The sequence below is a fragment of the Colobus angolensis genome, unplaced genomic scaffold (genome assembly GCF_000951035.1).
Source record: "Colobus angolensis palliatus isolate OR3802 unplaced genomic scaffold, Cang.pa_1.0 Scaffold411, whole genome shotgun sequence".
Lineage (NCBI taxonomy): Eukaryota > Metazoa > Chordata > Mammalia > Primates > Cercopithecidae > Colobus > Colobus angolensis.
In genome coordinates this window covers 1,689,707-1,710,436 of record NW_012117500.1, presented here as the reverse complement: position 1 = coordinate 1,710,436, position 20,730 = coordinate 1,689,707, and the positions used below count along the sequence as shown (strand labels likewise).

The 20,730-nt window shown below is 41.0% G+C and overlaps 2 protein-coding genes across 5 annotated transcripts in view; one reads left to right on the top strand and one right to left on the bottom strand.

The window, feature by feature from the left end:
- NGLY1 (N-glycanase 1) overlaps positions 1-7,524 on the bottom strand; it is a 73,786-nt gene extending 66,262 nt beyond the window's left edge. For both annotated transcript variants that reach the window (XM_011956235.1, XM_011956236.1), the window contains exons 1-2: positions 7,290-7,524; positions 1,665-1,779 (exon numbers count right to left, since the gene is read on the bottom strand). In XM_011956235.1, coding sequence (XP_011811625.1) covers positions 1,665-1,779; positions 7,290-7,420 — 246 coding nt within the window. In that variant the 5' untranslated portion in view covers positions 7,421-7,524. The remainder of the gene's footprint in view (positions 1-1,664; positions 1,780-7,289) is intronic.
- OXSM (3-oxoacyl-ACP synthase, mitochondrial) lies at positions 7,102-18,438 on the top strand. 3 transcript variants are annotated; one of them, XM_011956239.1, is made up of 4 exons: positions 13,947-14,025; positions 14,861-15,570; positions 15,820-15,871; positions 17,996-18,438. In XM_011956239.1, the coding sequence occupies exons 2-4, from the start codon at positions 14,892-14,894 to the stop codon at positions 18,396-18,398; spliced, it is 1,134 nt and encodes a 377-aa protein (XP_011811629.1). In that variant the 5' UTR covers positions 13,947-14,025; positions 14,861-14,891; the 3' UTR covers positions 18,399-18,438. The 3 variants fall into 3 exon arrangements, with proteins under 3 accessions (XP_011811628.1, XP_011811629.1, XP_011811627.1); XM_011956238.1 differs by lacking the exon at positions 13,947-14,025 and adding an exon at positions 7,102-7,310 and having other exon boundaries at positions 14,861-15,871; XM_011956237.1 differs by having other exon boundaries at positions 14,861-15,871.
- The last annotated feature ends 2,292 nt before the right edge of the window (positions 18,439-20,730 follow it).

The window sequence follows — 20,730 nt, the reverse complement described above, 5'->3', positions numbered from 1 at the left end:
TAGCAACACAAGGAACAGAAATGACAAAAAGCCCTGCCTTCATGGACCTTACACAAACCACTACCATTTCTTATTTAGACTAATATAATAAGCTTTCTAACTAGTCTCCCTGCTTCATCCCTTGTCCCCATCCCACCACCTCCAAGAATTCTCTTTACAGCAAGCTGGAATAATCTTCAGAAATATTTTTCCCTACTTAAAACTTTCCAGATTGGGCACAGTGGCTTATGCCTGTAATCCCAGTACTTTGGGAGGCCAAGGTGGGCAGATCACCTGAGGTCAGGAGTTCGAGACCAACCTGACCAACATGGAGAAACCCCATCTCTACTAAAAGTACAAAATCAGCCAGGCATGGTGGCATATGCCTATAATCCCAGCTACTTGGGAGGCTGAGGCAGGAGAATCGCTTGAACCCAGGAGGTGGAGGTTATGGTGAGCCAAGATTGCATCATTGCACTCCAGCCTGGGCAACAAGAGTGAAACTCCATCTCAAAAAAAAAAAAAAAATTCCCAATGGCTTCTCATCTCACTTAGAATAAAGTCTAAGTCTTTTGCTGCAGTCCTCAAGACCCCACGTGTCCTGGTCTCTGCCTCCCTATGCAGCTTATTTCTGTTTCACGGTTACTCCTGCAGGAAATCCTTTACACACATTAATCCTTCTGTCTGAAATACTCTTATTTGAGAGTTTCAGGTACCTGAGATGTTTCAAGTCACAGCTCAAACGTCATCTCCTTAGAGAGGCCTTCCCTGACCACTGCCTGCCATGCAAAGTACTTTTTATTCTATTACCTGGTCTTATTTTCTTCTTTACACTCATCTTGTTTTCACATCTACTGGCTGTTTAAACTATTAGAAATCTAAGCTCCACATGAGATGGGATTATATCTACTACTTTGTTTACTACTGTTACTTCAGGGACTGAAATGGAACCTGGGGAAGGAAGCAGAGAGGCATGAAGGAAATTGAATCTTACATAGCAGCTCAGCATATCTCTTTAACAATTTCTACAATTGCCTATTCTGACTACCGCTGACTACTGAGTGTCTGTAACCTGTTCAAGTTCTTTCAACACTCTACAAAGGAGAACTAGTTAAGGATATAAACATAAAGAAAATTCGGAATCTTAATAACTACTTTCAATGTGTCATAAAATTAAACTACACGACAAGATTTCAAAAGGTAACACCAAAATATTCGTTTGAAGTACACAAAAAAACATACTGAGACTCCTCTCCTGTCACAGAAGAAACCCCTTCTGTGTGGCAACTGAACTCAGTTTTTCTGTTTACTTCAGACTCTTTTCATTTCCTACTAGAGACAGGTAGCTAGATCTATTAGTATTCACGTGTGCTCACAAATCAGGTTTTTGCTAAAAGCCCAAAGTGAACCACATTTGGTCCTGGGGTTGCATGTTTGACCCTCCCTTATTCTAAAGAATTGAGACTCGTAAGAATTTCTCTGTGGAGCGTTGTTATATTTTACTGAAATTTTAAACCATACTTGCTGTGATTTTTAAAGGTCCAATCAGTGAAGAAACAACTATTTCTACTGATTCCCAGAATGATAAATGAAAAAACATTATCTTATTCAAACAATTATTCACCAACATGATAATGACTGCTTTGTACGTGAAGAGGGGAGAGGAAATCCTCGAACATACTTACCTCTTCAAAGCCCATTTCAAATAAACATTCAACAGCTCCTCTGACAGGCAAGAGTCTAGTAGAAAAAGCTGTGTTTCCAATCCGGATAGATCTATATTTTTCATCATTAGGGTTTCTGACAAAAAACAAAAGTTTGATTATATATGGTGATTTATATTTTTCATAGTGTTTTTGTATTCCGTTTAATATTTTATACTGGCTGCATTCCTACATGGTAGCATAGGCTCGAACTTCAAATAAATAGGAAGCAGTCTGGAAAAGTAGTTCAATTTTGTGACTCTTATTTCAATACACATCTAGCACCACCTCACTGTTTAATTTCACACCTCATAATATTAATGCTGCCACAAAGAAAATCCATGTGACATCTTAATTCTGTGCTGTTAAGTCTAGACACCTTAATGAGTCTTTTAGGCTGTTTAAAAAAAAAATCCATGTAATCTCTGAACATGGGCAAAAAAATTTATGTTTTGTTCTGATGAATTCTCATCATATAGAATGGTGCCTGGCACATAGATGGTGGTTAACAAATATTCGTGAAATGAATGAAAGAAACTAAAAAGTTATATAAAAACAGATCACGGCTGGGTGCAGTGGCTCACACCTGTAATCCCATCACTTTGGGAGGCCAAGGCTGGTGGATCACGAGGTCAAGAGACTGAGACCATCCAGGCCAACATGGTGAAACCCTGTCTCTATTAAAAATACAAAAATCAGCTGGGCGTAGTGGTGCACACCTGTAGTCCCAGCTACTCGGGAGGCTGAGGTAGGAGAGTCGCTTGCACTGGGAGGCGGAGGTTGCAGTTAGCTGAGATTGTGCCATTGCACTCCAGCCTGGGTGACAGAGCAAGACTCTGTCTCCAAAAAAACAAAACAAAACAAACAAAACAGGTCATAGTTCTTCAAACACTTTACTTTTGACAAACATGACCTAGGTATACCTTTATAGTCACTTGATTTTCTTTCTTCCCTAAACCAGTGATTGTTTTTACTGTAAGTGAAAACAGTTAAGTTACATTCTGTGCTGTTAAGTTTAAGGTACATTTTTTTTTTTTTGAGGTGGGGGTCTCCCTTCAGTTTAAAATACATTCTGTTTTTTGTTTTTCTTTTGAGAGGGGGTCTCGCTCTGTTGCCCAACCTGGAGTGCAGTGGTGTGACCTCGGCTCACTACAGCCTCTGCCTCCTGGGTACAAGCAATTCTCCCACCTTAGCCTCCCAAGTAGCTGGGATTACAGGGGCGCGCCACTGCTACTGGCTAAGTTTTGCATTTTTTAAGTAGAGACGGGGTTTCACCATGTCAGCCAGGCTGGTCTCGAACTCCTAACCTCAGGTGATCCACCTGCCTCGGCCTCCCAAAGTGCTGGGGATTACAGGCGTGAGCCACCGCACCTGGCCCAAGACACATTCTCGACACAGTACAGCAATAAAAGGAAGGCATAAATTTCTTTTACCATAATTAAGATTTTGAATAGCATACTTGAGACAAGAAACCAGCACATGAAAAGTTTTGGTTTGAGATTTTTAATTACTTTGATAAATCAGAAGAATTGTTTGAAAAAAAACATTAAAAGAACATAAGGTTAAGATAATCACAGTATTATATACAAAAGACTCTCAGAACATAGTTTAGGATGATAACTTTCATATCTGACACCAACTGCCTTAAAGTGATAGTGACTTCTTCAAGTACTATGTTAAGGAGGATTCTGAGGCAGTGTCTGGGATCCACAGGAAGATGTACTTCCATAAGAAGCCATCAGCCTGGGGTATGGTATGGTGAGTAGGCAAATACTAGCAAACGACTTATCAACTTTGTCCTATCTACACATGTTCCGTAGGTAGTCTGACATAAAAACAAAACCAAAAAGCAAATATTTTAATTTTACAAGTTTTAACAAATTTTGCATTTGTTTTTCACCAGTCAACTACCTATTGCCAAAGTGTCATAAATACTCAATGAATGTTTTTAAACTTTTCCCTAATTTCAAAAATCATATAAGTTTATTACAGAATATTCAGAGACAAAAGCTCTAAATAGTGCGATTCAAAATGTCCACAGATTGGTGCTAATCTACAAATGATTTGCTACCCATATGCAAGAAGTACAGAAATTTTTTGTTTGTTTACAAGGGCATAAAAATGAAGCAAGAAGTACAGAAATGGAATGTTCGGTATATAGCAATTTGATACTGCCATGAAATTTTCAGTGTATTTTACAATAGTTATTGGTCCATAAGGGATTGGAAATTAAAACAAAAACATTGTTCTTTATGTAATTTGAGAATCACGGATGGTTGTTAAATACAAAGAAAATTTTATTCTCAACTCTTTATTCTGTGTATTAGATTAGGGTTTCTCAGTCTCAGAACCATTAACACGTGGGACCTTTTCTTAGTGGAGTTTCCTTGAGCACTGCAGAACATTCAGCATTCCTGGCTTCCATGCTACACTGTGTTACAAGTGAGCCTCTCTTTCTTATCACTTAAGAAAACTGAACTATAAGATAATCCTACATTTATCCAAGCTACTTTTAGATAAATGAGGCATCTTTTCCTGACATTCAATGTATTTCACAGGTGATAAACATGTCAGTACCACCAGGATGATATAACCTACTGGTTCAAAACTGCTTGAGCTATTTTAATCTATTCTTTTCCTTACAGCTTTCAGATCTCTACATGCTCGGTCTTTGGGTGAATTTTCTAGTTTCTTCCTTCTTTCACAATTGTTTAAAAATTCTTATAAAATACACATCAGTTCCCATATAGTTTGTTTTTGTTTTGTTTTTTAAAAAACAAAGTCTTGCTCTGTCACTCCGGCTGGAGTGCAATGGCACTATCAAAGCTCATTGCTGCTTAGAACTCCTGGGCTCAGCAATCCTCCTGCCTCAGCCTCTGAAGTAGCTAGGACTACAGGCAAGCCACCACACCTGGCTATTTTTTTTTTTTTTATGAAGAGATGGGGTCTCACTGTGTTGACCCGGCTGCAATCCTTCCACCTGAGGTGCCCTAAAGCCCTGGTATTACAGGCGGGAGCCACTTCGACTGGCCTTTGTTATTTTTGATATATGTTGCTTCCATTTAACTACTCATATACAACATAGATTTTCCTCCTTAGTTTCTAGTGAGATTTATTTATTTATTTTTTCAGAAAGGGTCTCACTTTGCCACCCAGGCTAGAATGCAGTGGCATAATCATGGGCTCAAGCCATCCTCCCACCTCCACCCACCAAATAGCTGGGACTACAGGTGTCTGCCACCACGCTTGACTAATTTATTTATTTATTTTTAATTTAATTTAATTTTTTTTTTGGGACGGAGTGTCACTCCGTCGCCCAGGCTGGAGTGCAGTGGCCGATCTCAATTCACTGCAAGCTCCGCCTCCCGGGTTTGCGCCATTCTCCTGCCTCAGCCTCCCGAGTAGCTGGGACTACAGGCGCCCGCCACCACGCCCGGCTAGTTTTTTGTATTTTTTTTGTAGAGACGGGGTTTCGCCATGTTGCCCAGGCTGGTCTCTTAACTCCTAAGCTCAAGTAATCCGCCCCCCTTGGCCTCCCACAGGGCCGGGGTTACAGGAATGAGCCACCGTGCCCAGTGAGCAATTTTATTTTTATATCATCTCTGGACCTCACATTAATCTATTTTTCTCAGTAAAAGAATACTGCAAACAGGGTCCAGCAATGACAGTCACATCCAGTTCCTCAAATTCTATCTTTTTTCTTATTAAATATGTTGAGTAAACTGACCATGGTTTTGTGCATAGACTGATACCAAAGGCCTGACCCTGAAGCCCTCAAAGACTTAGAGGGCTGTAGGGACATCAGACTTCAAACCCATCACATTTTCTTTCCTATCCTTGGAAAAGCAACGTACAAAGACTTTCTTAAACTCTTCTCAGCATTATTCCAGTGTGTCCACTATCCTTTGAGCTCATTGCCATACCCCTCATCTTTCAGAATCTTGAACCCAGGAGGCGGAGGTTGCAGTGAGTCAAGATTGCGCCGCTGCACTCCAGCCTCATCATCAAGAGCAAACTCCGTCTCCAAAAAAACAAACAAAAAAAAAAAATCAGAAACAAGCCATTAGTAAACATTCCTAATGAAGATTATGATGTTAAATGTCATTATTTGCATGCAAAGGTTTCCTCCTCAAACTAAACCTCAGCATTTTCGGTTTCACTAGATTTAAAGCAGAAGTGAGTCTTCATTACAAGGGCACCTCTTTTTTCTGACTAGTGGGGTTTAAATAGCTTGGTGGCTTTCCAGGTGGTAAGTCTCAGCTAATGGGCTCTGGAGAACCCAGCCTATCAGTTCATTTAAGGAGTCCCTTGGCATCCTTGTACTGTGAAGAGCTGTAAGGCCTCAAAGGGTGAAAAAGGTGAGTTGAGAAGGTGTCACAGAGCACGAAGGTGGTCCCCACACAGGTCACAATTATGTAGCTGTGAACAGGCTACATGTTGCATCCTTCATAGCATCTGCCACAAAATAAAGGCTCAACATATCTTCCCTTCAATTCACTTTAAACATCATTACCACTGCCTAAATGAAATATTACTGACATGGATTTTAAAAACTGCACATGTAACTAATGTCTAAAATTGGGTCACATGAAACATAACCTTGAAACTGAGAAGAATTTCCTCTTAGGCTTCCTGACAATTTACCAACCACTTAATGCACCAGGGGCTGAGGGGAACAGAGAACCTAATTAATTAATCACGGTGACCTGATAAATGAGGTAACACCATAAAGCAAGCGGCTCTCCTTTAACCTCAGTTCCATTTCCCTCCCCCAACACCATGTCTCTCCGTAAAGACACATCATTTGATCTACAGAGTTGAGGTGGGTACTCATTCAAAAAAAATCATCAAACTTGCCTCCCAATTCCCGAAATCAACAAGGTCCCCTAGACCTCTAGAAGTGCAATTTTGCTGACAGGAAAATGAAGCAAATTACTCTCATCCAAGGCGATTACCTCCACGAATTCTTAAAGAGTTTATATAGTAGAGTCCAGGTATTAATATAAAAACCGTAACTTCAAAATACTATAATGTTCCAATCAACAAAAGTGGGCAGAAGAAAACATTAAAAATTTTAAAACCCACCACTTCAGAAGCATTATGCTTTAGTACTCGGATAGTCTCAACATGGGAAGAAAACATCACTTTGTCAGTGACTAACTTCTGATAAGTACGTGGAAATGTAAGCCACTCCGTTCGAGAAAATGCACGCAGGGGGAATGACGCGCGGTGCGGTTACCGTTGTGTCCTGATATCTGAGGTCGTTAAACCACGAGAAGAGCGGTAGTGTCTGCAGCACGCCTTCCTACCTCTCCTCCGCCGGGCCCCGCTTCCGGGACTCCAGTTCACCCGCAGCACCCTGACTGCAGGTGCCAAGTCACAACTGCAAAGAAACTTCCTCTTCTCGAGCGGGGGTGGGACTTGGCCGGGTCCCGAGGCCCCTGGCTGGCGGGCTCGGACGTTAGGAGCAGAACCAGCTCCAGGTCCCGGTCGGTCCGGGCATCGCTGCCCTCCGAAGCTCAGGCCGGACGCCCCCAGTCCCTGGCCGAGCAAGGCGCCGCGGCCCACCCACCCCGGTACCCGCCGTTCGACCCCGTTGCCCTGTACCTGAGGATGTTGTCAGCATAGGTGAGCAGCAGCTTGGAGGCCTCCAGAAAGGTTTCCGGGGTGTTCTGGCAGAGCTCGGCCACGGCCGGGGACGCCGAGCCTGAGGAGCTGCCCAGCGCCGCCGCCGCCATGCTTGAGCGCTAGCTGCCGCCGCCGCCCCTCGCGCTCCGTGTCCCACACTGAGCAGGCGCTTCAGCGCGCAGCGGCTACCGCAGCCACCGGGAGGGGCGGGGTCGGGGCCTGGGGCGGGAGCAGGGCAGCTCGGCTGGGAGCTACTGCTGCCCCTTCGGGAGGGGCGAGGGGCTGTTCGGAGCAACGTGGGGGTCCTCGGCCGGCTGGGGCGAGGTGCTTCGACCCAGGGCTGGGGCCTGGTCGTACAGGTTGGGGAGGGGTTCTGCAGGGAGGGCGGGGCCTGGGCGCCGGGGCTGAGGGGCGTGGGGCTGGAGGAGGGGGTTGTCGAGTCCTTAGGACGGATGAGCACGGCCGGAGGGGAGGTCGGTTTTAGTTTAGAGGTACCGGGAGAATGGTGCTGGCACGTGCGACTCAGAAAACCGGATCCCTCTGCTCCCCGGGGCCAGCCTAATTGATCCAGCTATTAAGGTGGAGAAACCGCATGTACCTCTCTCCTTTCCCCACAAATAAAACGACCTTAGAGCCTTCACTTCGCAGATTGTCAGGACGTTCTACATAGATGTGGATGAAAGACCCCAGGAGGAAGGAGCAACAAACGTCAAAAACAAAACCATGGCTATGAACTCTGCTGGGTTTGTTACATGGATTCTTTCCAGAATTTGGCGAATGACTTAAAATCTAAGTCCCAGCTCAACTAGTATATGATTCCTCTGTAAGGAAGTGTATTTTTAAACCATAGGTTGCAACGTCATAATGGGTTGTGGATTCGGTTTACTGCGTGATGACCAGCGTAAAACACATGCATAATAATTACGCAATATTATAGAATGTCGGGAGCGGGAAGGGAAGAAAATAAAAATTTGCATCCCACACAGTAAGGGTATTATTTTGTGACTTGCTTTTCAGGTATATCGTGTGATTAAGGTCTTTCATTCCTCTTAGAAGATGCATCCCTAACTACTTTTAATCCAGTCTCTGCCCCACCACGTCCTTGAAAGTGTACTTTACCACTGGCTTCCTTCTTTGCAGAAATTCCTTTTCAACCTCACCAAGTATTTGTCTTGACTTTATTTCTTAAGATAAGTGATTTGCCTGAATAACTTCTTTTAAATTTCTTGATGTTTCATCTGTTTGCTTTTAAGACCTGAAATTTTCTTCCAGAATCTCCGAGCAAGACCCTAAGCTATGCCATCCATTTCAATGACTATTCGTATCCCAGATACACGTACGCTTTTAATAAATATGTAGATCTTTGGACCAGCTTCCAAGTATGGCGTGTTCAACAGATAGTAGTGCGTTGCTAACTTCTGTAACTGAAATTTTCAGTGGCTTAACACAAGAGTAATTTCTTTCTGGCTCATATAACAGTTTAATAATGCAGGTGTCATAATGTCAGTGGACCCAGTCTCCTTCCATCCCTTAGAACAGGGGTCAAGAAACATTTTCTGTAAAGGGCCACATAGTAAGTGTTTTAGGCTTTGTGAGCCATAAGGTCTGTCTCAACTATTTAACTCTGCCTCTACAGTTGTAGCTCCACAGACAATACTTGAAAATAGATGGACATGGTTATGTTCTAGTGAAATTTTATTTACAAATCCAGGCAGCCTGCTTGGACAAAAAAAAAAAAAAAGTCACACCTACTTTTAACCACATAAGCCCAGAAATGACATACAGCATTTTCTCTACTATATCATTGCTCAGAATGAGGCCTCATCAAGATAAAAGAGGGTATTTCAGTAAGGCCAGATTTACAAAAGATAAAAATAAAAATAAAAAAACATAAAAAGATAAAAGGGGAGAGTCTGGGAAATGTAGTCTCCTACAACTACACAATGGATTGGGGGCTTGGGTCTGGGGATATAGCTATCACAAACTTTATTCCTCTTCATTTGGGTTTCTTTTTTCCATTGATACATTTATTTACACTTTACTAATTATATGAGAATAATATATATTATGCAGTATTTGTGACTTTTTAAAATGCAGAACTCTTTTTTTTTTTTTTCAAATAAAAATTTAGGGGCTGGACATGGTGGCTCATACCTATAATCCCAATACTTTGGGAGGCTGAGGTAGGTGAATCGCTTGAGCCCAGGAGTTCGAGACCACCCTGGGCAACATGGCAAGACCCCATCTCTACCAAAAAAAAAAAATAGGAAGATTGTCTATATACAAAACACCAAAGTGGAAATGCTCTGGTTTTGAAGCAGAGGTGTCAAGTAAAGGGCAGAAAGCTGCTAGCTCAGGCTTCCCTCTGACAAATAGAATAGTCATAGGGTACTTTTGTGGGGGAACAAAATGACTTGTTTTTCTCTTCATAATAGTTTGTTTCCTCAACTAAAACGCTATCTCACTGTAAGTTACCACTAGTTTTGTCTTCCCTATTTGATTAAAAGTCTCTTGTGCCACCTGTCTCAGACTGCTTTGCACACAGCAGGTTCTGAATAAAGAGTTGTTGGTTAGTCACTTAATGTAGTCACACAATAGTGAATCACTATACAAATTCCTGAAAGACTTCAACCCCTCTCCTTGCTAATGGTTTTTATGGAGGTTAACTTTTTAATATCACCAAACCAATCCTGGGAAAAATTTAGAGAGTTCTTTTTTCTGTTTTATTAAAGAATAGTGTTAGCCAGGCGCGGTAGTCCACGCCTGGAGTCCCAGCTACCTGGGAGGCTGAGAGGCAGGGGAATCGCTTGAACCCAGGAGGCAGAGGTTGCAGTGAGCTGAGATCGCCCCACTGCACTCCAGCCTACGCGACAGAGCAGGCTCTCTCTCAAAAAGAAGAAGGAAAAAAAAAAAGAATGCCATGATATGTCAACTCTAAAAATGATGTTTTTAATAAAGGTGAAATCCTGGGAAAAAAATATCTTTATTTTGGGACAAATATAAATAAATAAAATAAAATAAAAGTACAAGAATTTCAATGCTGATTTAGTACTAGACCATTCTTTGGTTGTTTGAAACAACGATGGGTATAAAAGGTAGGGTAACTTACTCAGCTTTTCTAAAGGAAATAGAAGAATTAGAATATCTCCAACTTGCAATCAAGGAAGCAGCCAGGAAAATGAGAGACAAAGTCCCTTATTATAATGGATTCCCTTAATAGCTTTATAAAGGGCGGTATTCAAAAGAGATTATAGTTACTCAAGAACTTTAACAGAAGTGTTACTAAAGAGTTATTTGGAAGGACTTAAATTTCAGATGATTTTTTTAAAATGGTGATTTCTATGATTTTATGGACTGTACCTTTTTATCACAATATTAATGCTATGGCATTGGTTTTCGCAAAAGTCATTTGGTGAGATGTGCACAAAAAGTGCATGTGTACTCTCAAATATAAGGATAAATGTTGATTTATTCATTCCATAATTCACTTATTCATCATATATTTATGAAGTGACTACTAGTTGCTCAGCACTGTGAAGGAGACAAGCGTGGTCCCTACTTTCATAGAAGTCATAAGTTTAGAGCAGTGGTTGGACAAGCAACAGCAGCATCAGCAGGAAACTTGTCAGGAAAACAAATTCTGAAGCTCCATCTTTAAAGGTGGGGCCCAGCAATCTGTGTGGTAGCAAGCCCTTCAGGTGATTTTGATACACAGGAAACTTTGAGAACTACTAGTTTAGAGGGAGGGAAATTTCATTGAGGGTTGCAGTTTCAGTGAGGGGGGACAATTTGAACAGAGGCCTTAAATTGAGAGGTTGAGAAGGTGAGAAAGGAGAGGACTTGCTAGCTGTGAGAGACTCCCCACCCTCCTTAAATCATGTACAGTATCCTAGTAATGTTTCCTTCTCAACATCTCCTACATCTCTCCTCGCCATTGCCCTGAGAGCCTCATTGTGTTGCATCCATTCTTTCTTCCCTGTGTCCATTTCGACATCCTTCCAATCCACCCTGCTCATTTGTGCAACAGTGATCTTTCTAAAGCACCCATCTGATCATGTTGTTCTCCTGGTAAAAAGTTTTCTATGGCTCCCTCTACCCACATTCTAAAGTCAAATGGTGTCAGGAACCAGGCTGGTAACTTAAATATTTTAAGTGGCTTTGTTCAAGACAAAGAGGAGTAAGAGAGACTCCGGTGAAGGGAATGAGAGAGTTTACCATGTCCTTTCGAGAGGAGTTTAGAATCAATAAACGAATGTTGCACTCCAAATTATACCATGGAGGCTAGCATATGCTCTCTGAACTACAGGATTAAATCCAAAGTCCTCAGTATGATACCCCAGGCTTTTGTGACCTGGGCCCTGCCTTACTCTCATGCTTTTACTGTTGCTTTGTCCCACACTTCAAATTTGACATGGGCCACATACTTAGCTGTTTGTGGAAGATACCATGACACTTCATTTCTCCAGGCCTTTGTTCTACTCTTCCTGCCAGGATGCCCTTTCCCACCCAATTTACTAGACAAATATTCATTTCCAAGATGCAGTTCAAGGATCATTTCTCTGAAGCCTTTTCTGATTTTACAAGGTAGCACGGACCTCATTGTCCCTTTTGTGTTATAATAGTTCCGCTACAGCACTTGTTTCAGTAGTTTGCACTTACTTGTTTCTAATGGGTTGACCATGAACTTTATTAGACCAAGAACTTCTTGAAAGCAAGAGCCATACCTCTACTCATTTTTGCATTCAAACTTCAAGCATTGATAGGAAGAAAATGAATGGTTGTTGAAAATACCAAAAGTACAGAGATGAGAAAACTTAGGATCAATCAAGACATGTATAGTATGAAAATCAGTTTGCTGGGTGGAAAGCTCAATAGCGAATGGGAGCCATAACTGGAAAGATAGTTTTGAATCAGATTACAAAGAATTTAAGGCAGACTTAAAAAGTCTTAATAGGAGGGTAGGATAAGCAGAGCCCATTTGAAGATTTTGGTGCAAGAAGACACCATGGGATTATAGCAGGAAATACGGTACCACATATGTAAAACTATAAAATATCACAAAATTTCCCACCCTTTTCCAGATCAAAGAAAAGGTGATGAGGTAGATACAAAAATGATGGTTTTTTTACTTTTTTGAAAGATTTTGTCACCTCTTAGCCAATATAATTTTGTGATATTACAAAAGAAATAGCACATTAAAATTGTATGTTTCATATGAGTTCAGCTTCAGAGAAAATATTGTAGGTATTTTCACACTATTATTTTAAAGACAGCAATGAAAAAGAGATCAAGTTTAGGTACTTACTCATCAAGTGTTAGTTTTTTTTATAATGTGTTTAATTCTTCTTAAAGTAACTCTATTTTTCACTGAATGAGGATCATACTAGAGGTGACTGGTTAGGCGTGGGATGAAGGTCAAACTGGACTTTGCTGAATTATTTTAAACAAAATAGATTTCCAAACTCATTTAAATCCAGGACCAACCTGGAAAAGCTAAGCTTGACTCACATTCTTCTGTAGGGGTAGGAAAGAATGCAGAGGACTCTACTTGGAAACAATGGCTTCAAGAGGCATTACCCAGAAAGAAACAGAAATATGACTAGAAGGACCAGATGAAGATTCTATGGTCAACCATTTTTCTAAAGAAGAGTAAGGACTAAACTCACGCCTGGGATAGCATGTTGAAAACAGATGTTCAATGAATACGATCTTGTCGACTTCTTGCTTTTTTTACATTTTCATGTTGTATTTTCCCTTTATCGATTTGCAATCCGCTCTGAACAAACAGTTAATGAATTTTTCAGACACTTAGAAACAAAAGTCTCCATTGTTACAATGGGTGTGATATTTTTAAGTACTGTCTCAAATCCGGTGATAATTTTTTTTTTAAAGTGAAAGAAGTTTATTAGGAAAGTAAAGGAACAAAGTGACTACTTCATAAGCAGAGCAGCCTGGTGACAACTTTTAAAAAGTAAAAACTTTACTATAAAACCATTTGTTTATTGCAGAAAAGCTTTATTAAATAAAGCTAAGCAAAAATGAGGGAAGGATCACAATCATTATACATCTTGCAGATCTTTAAAGAATTATTTTTGAAAAAACGTATATATACTGTTTTGTAACTATGTCTCCTAACAAATAGTCTCACCATCTCATTAATAAATATTCACCCGTAGAGTTATTTTAAACGGCTGCATGGCATTTGGATGTACCACAAGATACACAACTAATTTCCTGATGTTGGCCATTTTGGTTCTTCTTTACTCACAATTACTAATAACGTTGCGAGCTATAGCAATAACTTTGTGACTGCAGTCATTTCCTTAATTCTTTCTTACAATTCCAGTAGAATACGATGGTGTCCCTTCTCCGACAAAAAGGAATGTTTGGGCATTATCACTGCCAAAGAAAAATGCCTTTCTGATGGGTGAAAATGCTATCTCATCGCATTATTTGCAGATCCTTGATTATCGGCGAGTCACTGAGGTTCCGAGGGAGGTGTCTCTGCTAAGGCAAACAGTGACCCAGCCGCCTCCCAAGGTCTGACCTCCGCCAAGGTGACGCGGCGTAAAGTCAACCCGCGGAAGGGGAGTCGAACGAGAAGCGTGCGTGGGAGCGCGCATGAGCGTACGTGCGCGTGCGCGTGCGCGTGCGCTGGAGCGCGTCATCGCCTAGGACGGTGGCGAGTGTGTCTGGAGCTGTAAACGTGTTACAGGTATCGCTCGCTACCCTCCTCCTTCGCCCCTCCTTTCCTCTTTTACAGTGAAATCCAGTCAGGGTTGAATTTCGAGAGGGGAGTCCGAGGACTTAGGGCCTGATTTCTTTTTCTGTCGCCATGCTTCTTCAGGTGTGTACATGTGTGGTGGTGACTGAGGCAGTACAGGGGGTGACTACACCCTATTACTCCTGCTCCTGGCCTTTGTGGTACCCTTGAAGTGATCCACCAGTCCTAACCCCTCCTTCCACAGATGATTCAATTGGAGAAGTTTAGAGGAGTGGAAAGACTCGCCCCCCTTCCCCCAGTCTTGGTCACAGAGTCTGTTTCCAACCCACGTATCCAGACGCTCAGTCTAGGGCTCTTGGCCCTGGGTGGCGTTTTGAAAAGGCTTGTTGTCCTTAATTATTGAAGATTGATAAAGCCCACTTACTTACTTAAGAGAATATGCCCTGAAATGTGTTTTCTGTGCCACTGACACCAGAAATGCTATTTAGAAGAAGTTATCAGTAATCCTGACAAAGGATGCTTCCTGCAACTCATATCAGGCTGGAGGTGCCTTTATATTTTTCATTGAATTACTGTTTTGGTGAATCGAATGAATCATCAATTCATATATTTGCCTTCAAATGTCAGAGGGCACTTACAGTCTAGAAAAGGAGATAAGTTTAAACAGGTAGTTTGATGTTAAGGTATAAATTGAAATTATGTACCATTTTCCCTGTGTTCATTAGCAGCTCATATCAAGCACCCAAAGGAACACCTTGGATGTTTTTCCTTAGGCCCTTAAGCTGTTTAAAAGAATACCTCCTAGGTGTGTTGTGGTCTTTTACAGGCATGTGTTTCTGATCATCTGAATCTCAATCATGTCCAATTGCCTGCAAAATTTCCTCAAAATTACAAGCACTCGTCTTCTGTGTTCAAGATTATGCCAACAGTTAACAAGAAGTAAAGGGAAGTTTTTCGGAACCGAGCCAATATCCAGATTGCATAGGCGAGTTGTCATTACCGGCATTGGCTTAGTGACTCCTCTTGGTGTTGGAACTCACTTGGTTTGGGATCGTCTTATCGCAGGAGAGAGTGGAATTGTTTCACTGGTTGGTGAAGAGTATAAGAGTATCCCTTGCAGTGTTGCTGCTTATGTGCCAAGAGGTAGTGATGAAGGTCAGTTCAATGAACAAAACTTTGTGTCCAAATCAGATATCAAGTCCATGTCTTCTGCCACCATCATGGCCATTGGGGCTGCAGAATTAGCCATGAAGGATTCTGGCTGGCATCCTCAGTCAGAAGCTGATCAAGTGGCTACTGGTGTTGCAATTGGCATGGGAATGATTCCTCTTGAAGTTGTTTCTGAAACTGCTTTGAATTTTCATACAAAAGGTTACAATAGAGTTAGCCCATTTTTTGTCCCTAAGATTCTGATCAATATGGCAGCAGGCCAGGTCAGCATTCGATATAAACTCAAGGGCCCAAATCATGCGGTATCCACAGCCTGTACCACAGGAGCTCATGCTGTGGGAGACTCTTTTAGATTTATAGCCCATGGTGATGCTGATGTGATGGTGGCTGGAGGTACAGATTCTTGTATTAGCCCTTTATCTCTTGCTGGGTTTTCCAGAGCCCGGGCTCTGAGCACAAACTCAGATCCCAAGTTGGCCTGTCGACCATTTCATCCAAAGAGAGATGGTTTTGTAATGGGAGAAGGTGCAGCTGTGCTGGTGCTGGAAGAATATGAACATGCTGTTCAAAGAAGAGCCCGGATCTATGCAGAAGTTTTGGGCTATGGACTCTCAGGTGATGCTGGTCACATAACTGCCCCTGATCCTGAAGGAGAAGGTGCCTTAAGGTAAAAATGGGTTATTTCCTTCAAAATATTTCTCTAAATAAGACACTTTATTGGGAGTCCCAAATTAGGGAAAATTGTAGTGTCTGGCCTTGGTGTACTGAATCTCTATTGTTTTAATTTTTAGAGTAAACAAGATTATTTAATTTTTTGCTTAAGATATTTGAAGTATTTCAAAGCATTTGAACATCCTTACAAAATTGCATTTGAGTTAAAACCAGTGGAGTTGCGAAAAAGACCATGTGTGCCTTTGCCAACTTTTCACGCCTCCATTTGTGCTTAAGCATCAGTGTGCTCGCTCACAGAGTCCTCTTCTTTGACCCTTCATCAGACTTGGAAAGTAAAGTCAACCCTTCTAGATGTGTCTGGTCTTTGCTCCATTTCAACAGGATTCTGTTCTTTTCAACAGGATTCTATTCTTTTCAAATCAGCACTTCTTTTCAACAGGATTCTATTCAACAGGATTCTATTCTTCTCAACAGGATTCTATTCTTTTCAAATCACCTAGGGATCTTATTTAAAATGCTGATTCTGATTCTGTGGGTCTAGGGTAGTGCTTGAGATTCTGTTTTGTCTTGTTTTTTTAAAGACAGGGTCTCTCTTTATTGCTTATGCTAGTCTTATCTCACTGCAGTCTCTAACTCCTGGGCTCAAGCAATCCTGTCACCTCAGCTTCTTGAGTAGCTGGGACTACAGGAATGCACCACTGAGACCAGTTTTTTTTTTTTTTTTTTTGTAGAGATGGGGTTTCACTTTATTTCCCAGACTGGGAGATTCTGTAGTTCTAACAGGTGATGGTGATACTGCTGGTTTAAGGACTACATTTAAGTTAACTGTTATAGATTAGTGCATTTAAATGAAAAAAAAAAAGTCCCTGATAATGTGTTAATAGATAGCTAATACCTATTAAATCATATTATGTTTTACTTAGTTAAATTATCCAGAGTTAGCAACCTTTTCTGTAATGGGAAAAATATAGTAAATATTTTTGGCTTTATGGGCCATGGAGTCTGTCGCAACTAATCCACTCTGCCATTGTCATATGAAAGCAGCCGTAGACGGTATGTAAATGAGTGGGCGTGAATGTGTTCCAGTGAAAACTATTTACAAAAATAGGCATCTAGCCAGGGCCATAGTTTACCTACCCTTAAATTATATGTTTGAATTTTTATTTTGTTTTTGTTTGATTGTTTTTCTTTTTTCTTTTTTTTTTTTAATAGAGTTGGGGTCTTGCTATGTTGCCAGAGCCAGAGCTGGTCTCAAACTCCTGGCCTCAAGCAGTTCTGCCTTGGCCTCCCAAAGTGCTGGGATTATAGGCGTGAGCTACCATGCCTGGCCTACTTTTGAATTTTAGTGAGTAGCTGCTGGTGCTAAAAATGTCAAGCATAGTAACAAAATAGATGAAGAAATGATGATGTTCACAGGAAACCTTTCAGCGTACTTCAAATTATACTCTGAGCTGGCTGTTAAGAAATATATATACACACACACATACGTACGTGTATATTTCTCTTAGGAACTAAAGGAAGATGACATCCAAAACGTTTTCAGAGGTTCTTTCAGATATATTGTTTACTCTTAAGTTTGTTTGGCTTAGCTTGCCTATGTAATTTTTTGTTTAGAATTCTTATGGCCTAAATAAAGAGGATTTGGAAAGATTATTTGAAACAATGAAACAGTAGATTATTGGGAAGTATGCCAAGTTTTAAATTTAAATGTGAAAGAAAAATCATAATTATAATTCTCATAAAAAATTGCCACACTCCAAAAATCCCTGGAAGGAAAATTATTCTAGTCTTGAGTCAACATGATATTTTTTCCCCAAGGAAAAATGCCAATGCAAATAAATGAAATTATATTTTATTTGAGATTATGCAGTCTTGCATTGGCTTGTGTGTTTAACTCTTGGTGAGGAACCAGTCCAAGGTAGTGAGTGTGACTCTTTATTCCCATAGAGATGACATCCTAACTCACATGGTAATCCAAGATAGCATTCCGTTACTAGAACAAGGGATTCTTTTCATCCAGTGTACTTGGATACCTACATTTGTTTCACATAAGCCATACAGATAAAGAGACTTTTGTTAAAATTAAACTTAGTCCTGATGTCTTTTCTTGTTTTATTAGGTGTATGGCTGCTGCTTTAAAAGATGCAGGTGTACAGCCTGAAGAGATATCCTATATAAATGCACATGCTACTTCCACACCATTGGGAGATGCTGCTGAAAACAAAGCAATCAAACATCTCTTCAAAGACCATGCATATGCCCTTGCAGTTTCCTCAACTAAGGGAGCAACAGGACATCTGCTGGGAGCTGCAGGGGCGGCCGAGGCAGCTTTTACCACATTAGCTTGTTATTATCAAAAACTACCACCTACTTTAAACCTGGATTGTACAGAACCAGAATTTGATCTCAACTACGTTCCACTAAAGGCACAGGAATGGAAAACTGAGAAAAGATTTATTGGCCTCACCAATTCTTTTGGTTTTGGTGGTACTAATGCAACACTTTGTATTGCTGGAATGTAGAACGAATCATTTGTAATTAAATACTGATTTTTAAATGTTATATGTGAAGAAATTATATATTTATACATTGATACCCAGATAACCTTTATGTTAGGGTTTCTCAACCTTGGCACTATTAATACTTGGATAAGATGATTGTTCGTCAGGAAAAGGGGGATTGTGCTGTACATTGTTGGGTGTTTAACGCCATTCTGATCTCTTCTTAATCTATTCTAATAGCACTCTCTTCCCCAGTTGTGACAACCAAAAGTGTTTCCAGATATTGCCAAATGTTTTCTGGGGGACAAAATAACCGCCACACCCCACCGCCTATGAGAACCATGAATCTATATTTTCCTAATACTTTAGGTCAAACAATTTTCTATAACATTTGAGCTGCTCCTGTCCCTTTCAACTCCTCTTTACTAGGCAGAGTTGCTATACTATAGAACTCCAGGCATACCATTTCCATACAATACGTAGGAAGGAATATAACAAAGTTTGCATCAACATTCTTTGAGTAAAACTGTCAGCCAGTAATGATCTATTTACTCCTTAAACACCTAGTCCTCTTTCCTTCATATTATTCATACTATAATTCAGTATAATGAAATTTCTCTAAACTCCCAAGCCATCAATTCTCTGAAAGAAGAAACTGAAATTGATTTGACATTTCTTATTCTTTTTGTCTTTATGTTGGCACCTAGTGATTAACGGAGATAAAAAATCTTTGGGACGTGGAGCAGAAACTGTTCGAGACTCGGGTCATGTCCCCTTGGCTCTCCTCTAACTTTTTTGAAGCTTTGCTAGTTTCCTGTGTTTTCCCAACATCCTACTACACATGTTGGTGGTCCCTCTACCTCTCTGCCTTGTTTTCTCTAATGCCAAGGGATCTTGTTCATCCCCAGCAGCCTGGAACTGTTGGTAGGGGGAAGGGAACGTATTCCCCAGAGGCAATACTCAACCAGTGAGGGATGAGGACAGTTGGTGGCTAAGTGCCTCAGCCTCCTTTCAGAAGGATATCTATGGTTCTCCACCGTTCTTCCCAGGGTCCCCAGTGAAACAGAGCTTTAGTTACCCACAGTATTAGCTAGCTCTAACACTCATTCACTGGCTTTTATTTTCCCTTTCCCATTCTCCCTGATTTTTAATCTTGTTCCCACGAATCACCTCCCAAACAAACCGCTTTTTCTCAGGTTCTGCTTTCTGGGCAACTCAAACTAAGGACGTTTATGTTGTAGTGGGGGCTTATATATCAATGGTATAGAGTGAATAGGGGATAAACAGGATGTGTGTATTTCTGCTGAACTGAATAGAGTTTCCCACATTGCAGTAGACTGGACACATTGCCTACCCACTGACTTTGACTATAGTACTTTATCCCCTTTATGCCAAAGGATCCAGCTGTGTGTTCATATAACTATAATTGGTTTTAATTTTCATGAGCACACATTTATTCATTCAACTGAAGTCTGTTGGGTGCTAACATAGACCTGACTTTGTACTGGTCACCAGTGATGATGAGAGTATGTCAGAGAAGGTTTCCTAAAGGAAGCTGAGGCTGTAAGGATGAATAGGTCTTAGCCAGGTTGAGGGAGAAGATAGAGAAGGGAGCGTGTTCCAGTCAGAGAGTTCAATGTGGGAAGGTTTAGAAGTCAGAACATTTGTACTAAACATAGGTACGTATACCCTGAGATGGATTAGGAAATAATGGCAGAAAATCTGGAAAGGCAGGTCACAAATAACTACAAGTTTTGTTCAAGGCAGTGAGGGTTATAGGAAGCCATTTAAGGTTTGGAATGGTGTGATGGCTTTGTAATGTGTCGGTTTGGCTAGGCTGACCTACATTTCACAGCATTCCTTTTATTGTATGTCCTTGGTTAGGGTGGGCCATAAGAAATTCTTGTGGGAGATTTGGAGGATGGAAGTGAAGCAGCAGCTATTTTGTAGCTCATGCATGTTGCTTATCTGCTGGCTCATCTTGGTGTGAGACTGGCTGAGCCTTCAACTGCTTCACCTTTCCCTGGATCCTCTGTCAGTTTCCCTGACTCCTGGACCAGGTATGTGTTTAGTTCCATGATAATGAAGGACCTGATCTTCTGCCCCATACCACCAAAGTCAGAGGCCATGAGAACTGACAGATTTCTTTCTGTCACTTTCTGGATTCCATCTTGTTACTGGAATTTACATCCATCTTCCCTTCCCGACTGCCTGCCCTGTGGACTTCAAACTCCATCATCGGAAGATAACAAGTGAACATAACTGCATTACAGAAATTTTAACCGTTCTCACAGTTGTGTAACTGGTTACACAAACTGTCAAATTCCTGTAACAGATACCTATATCTGTCTTA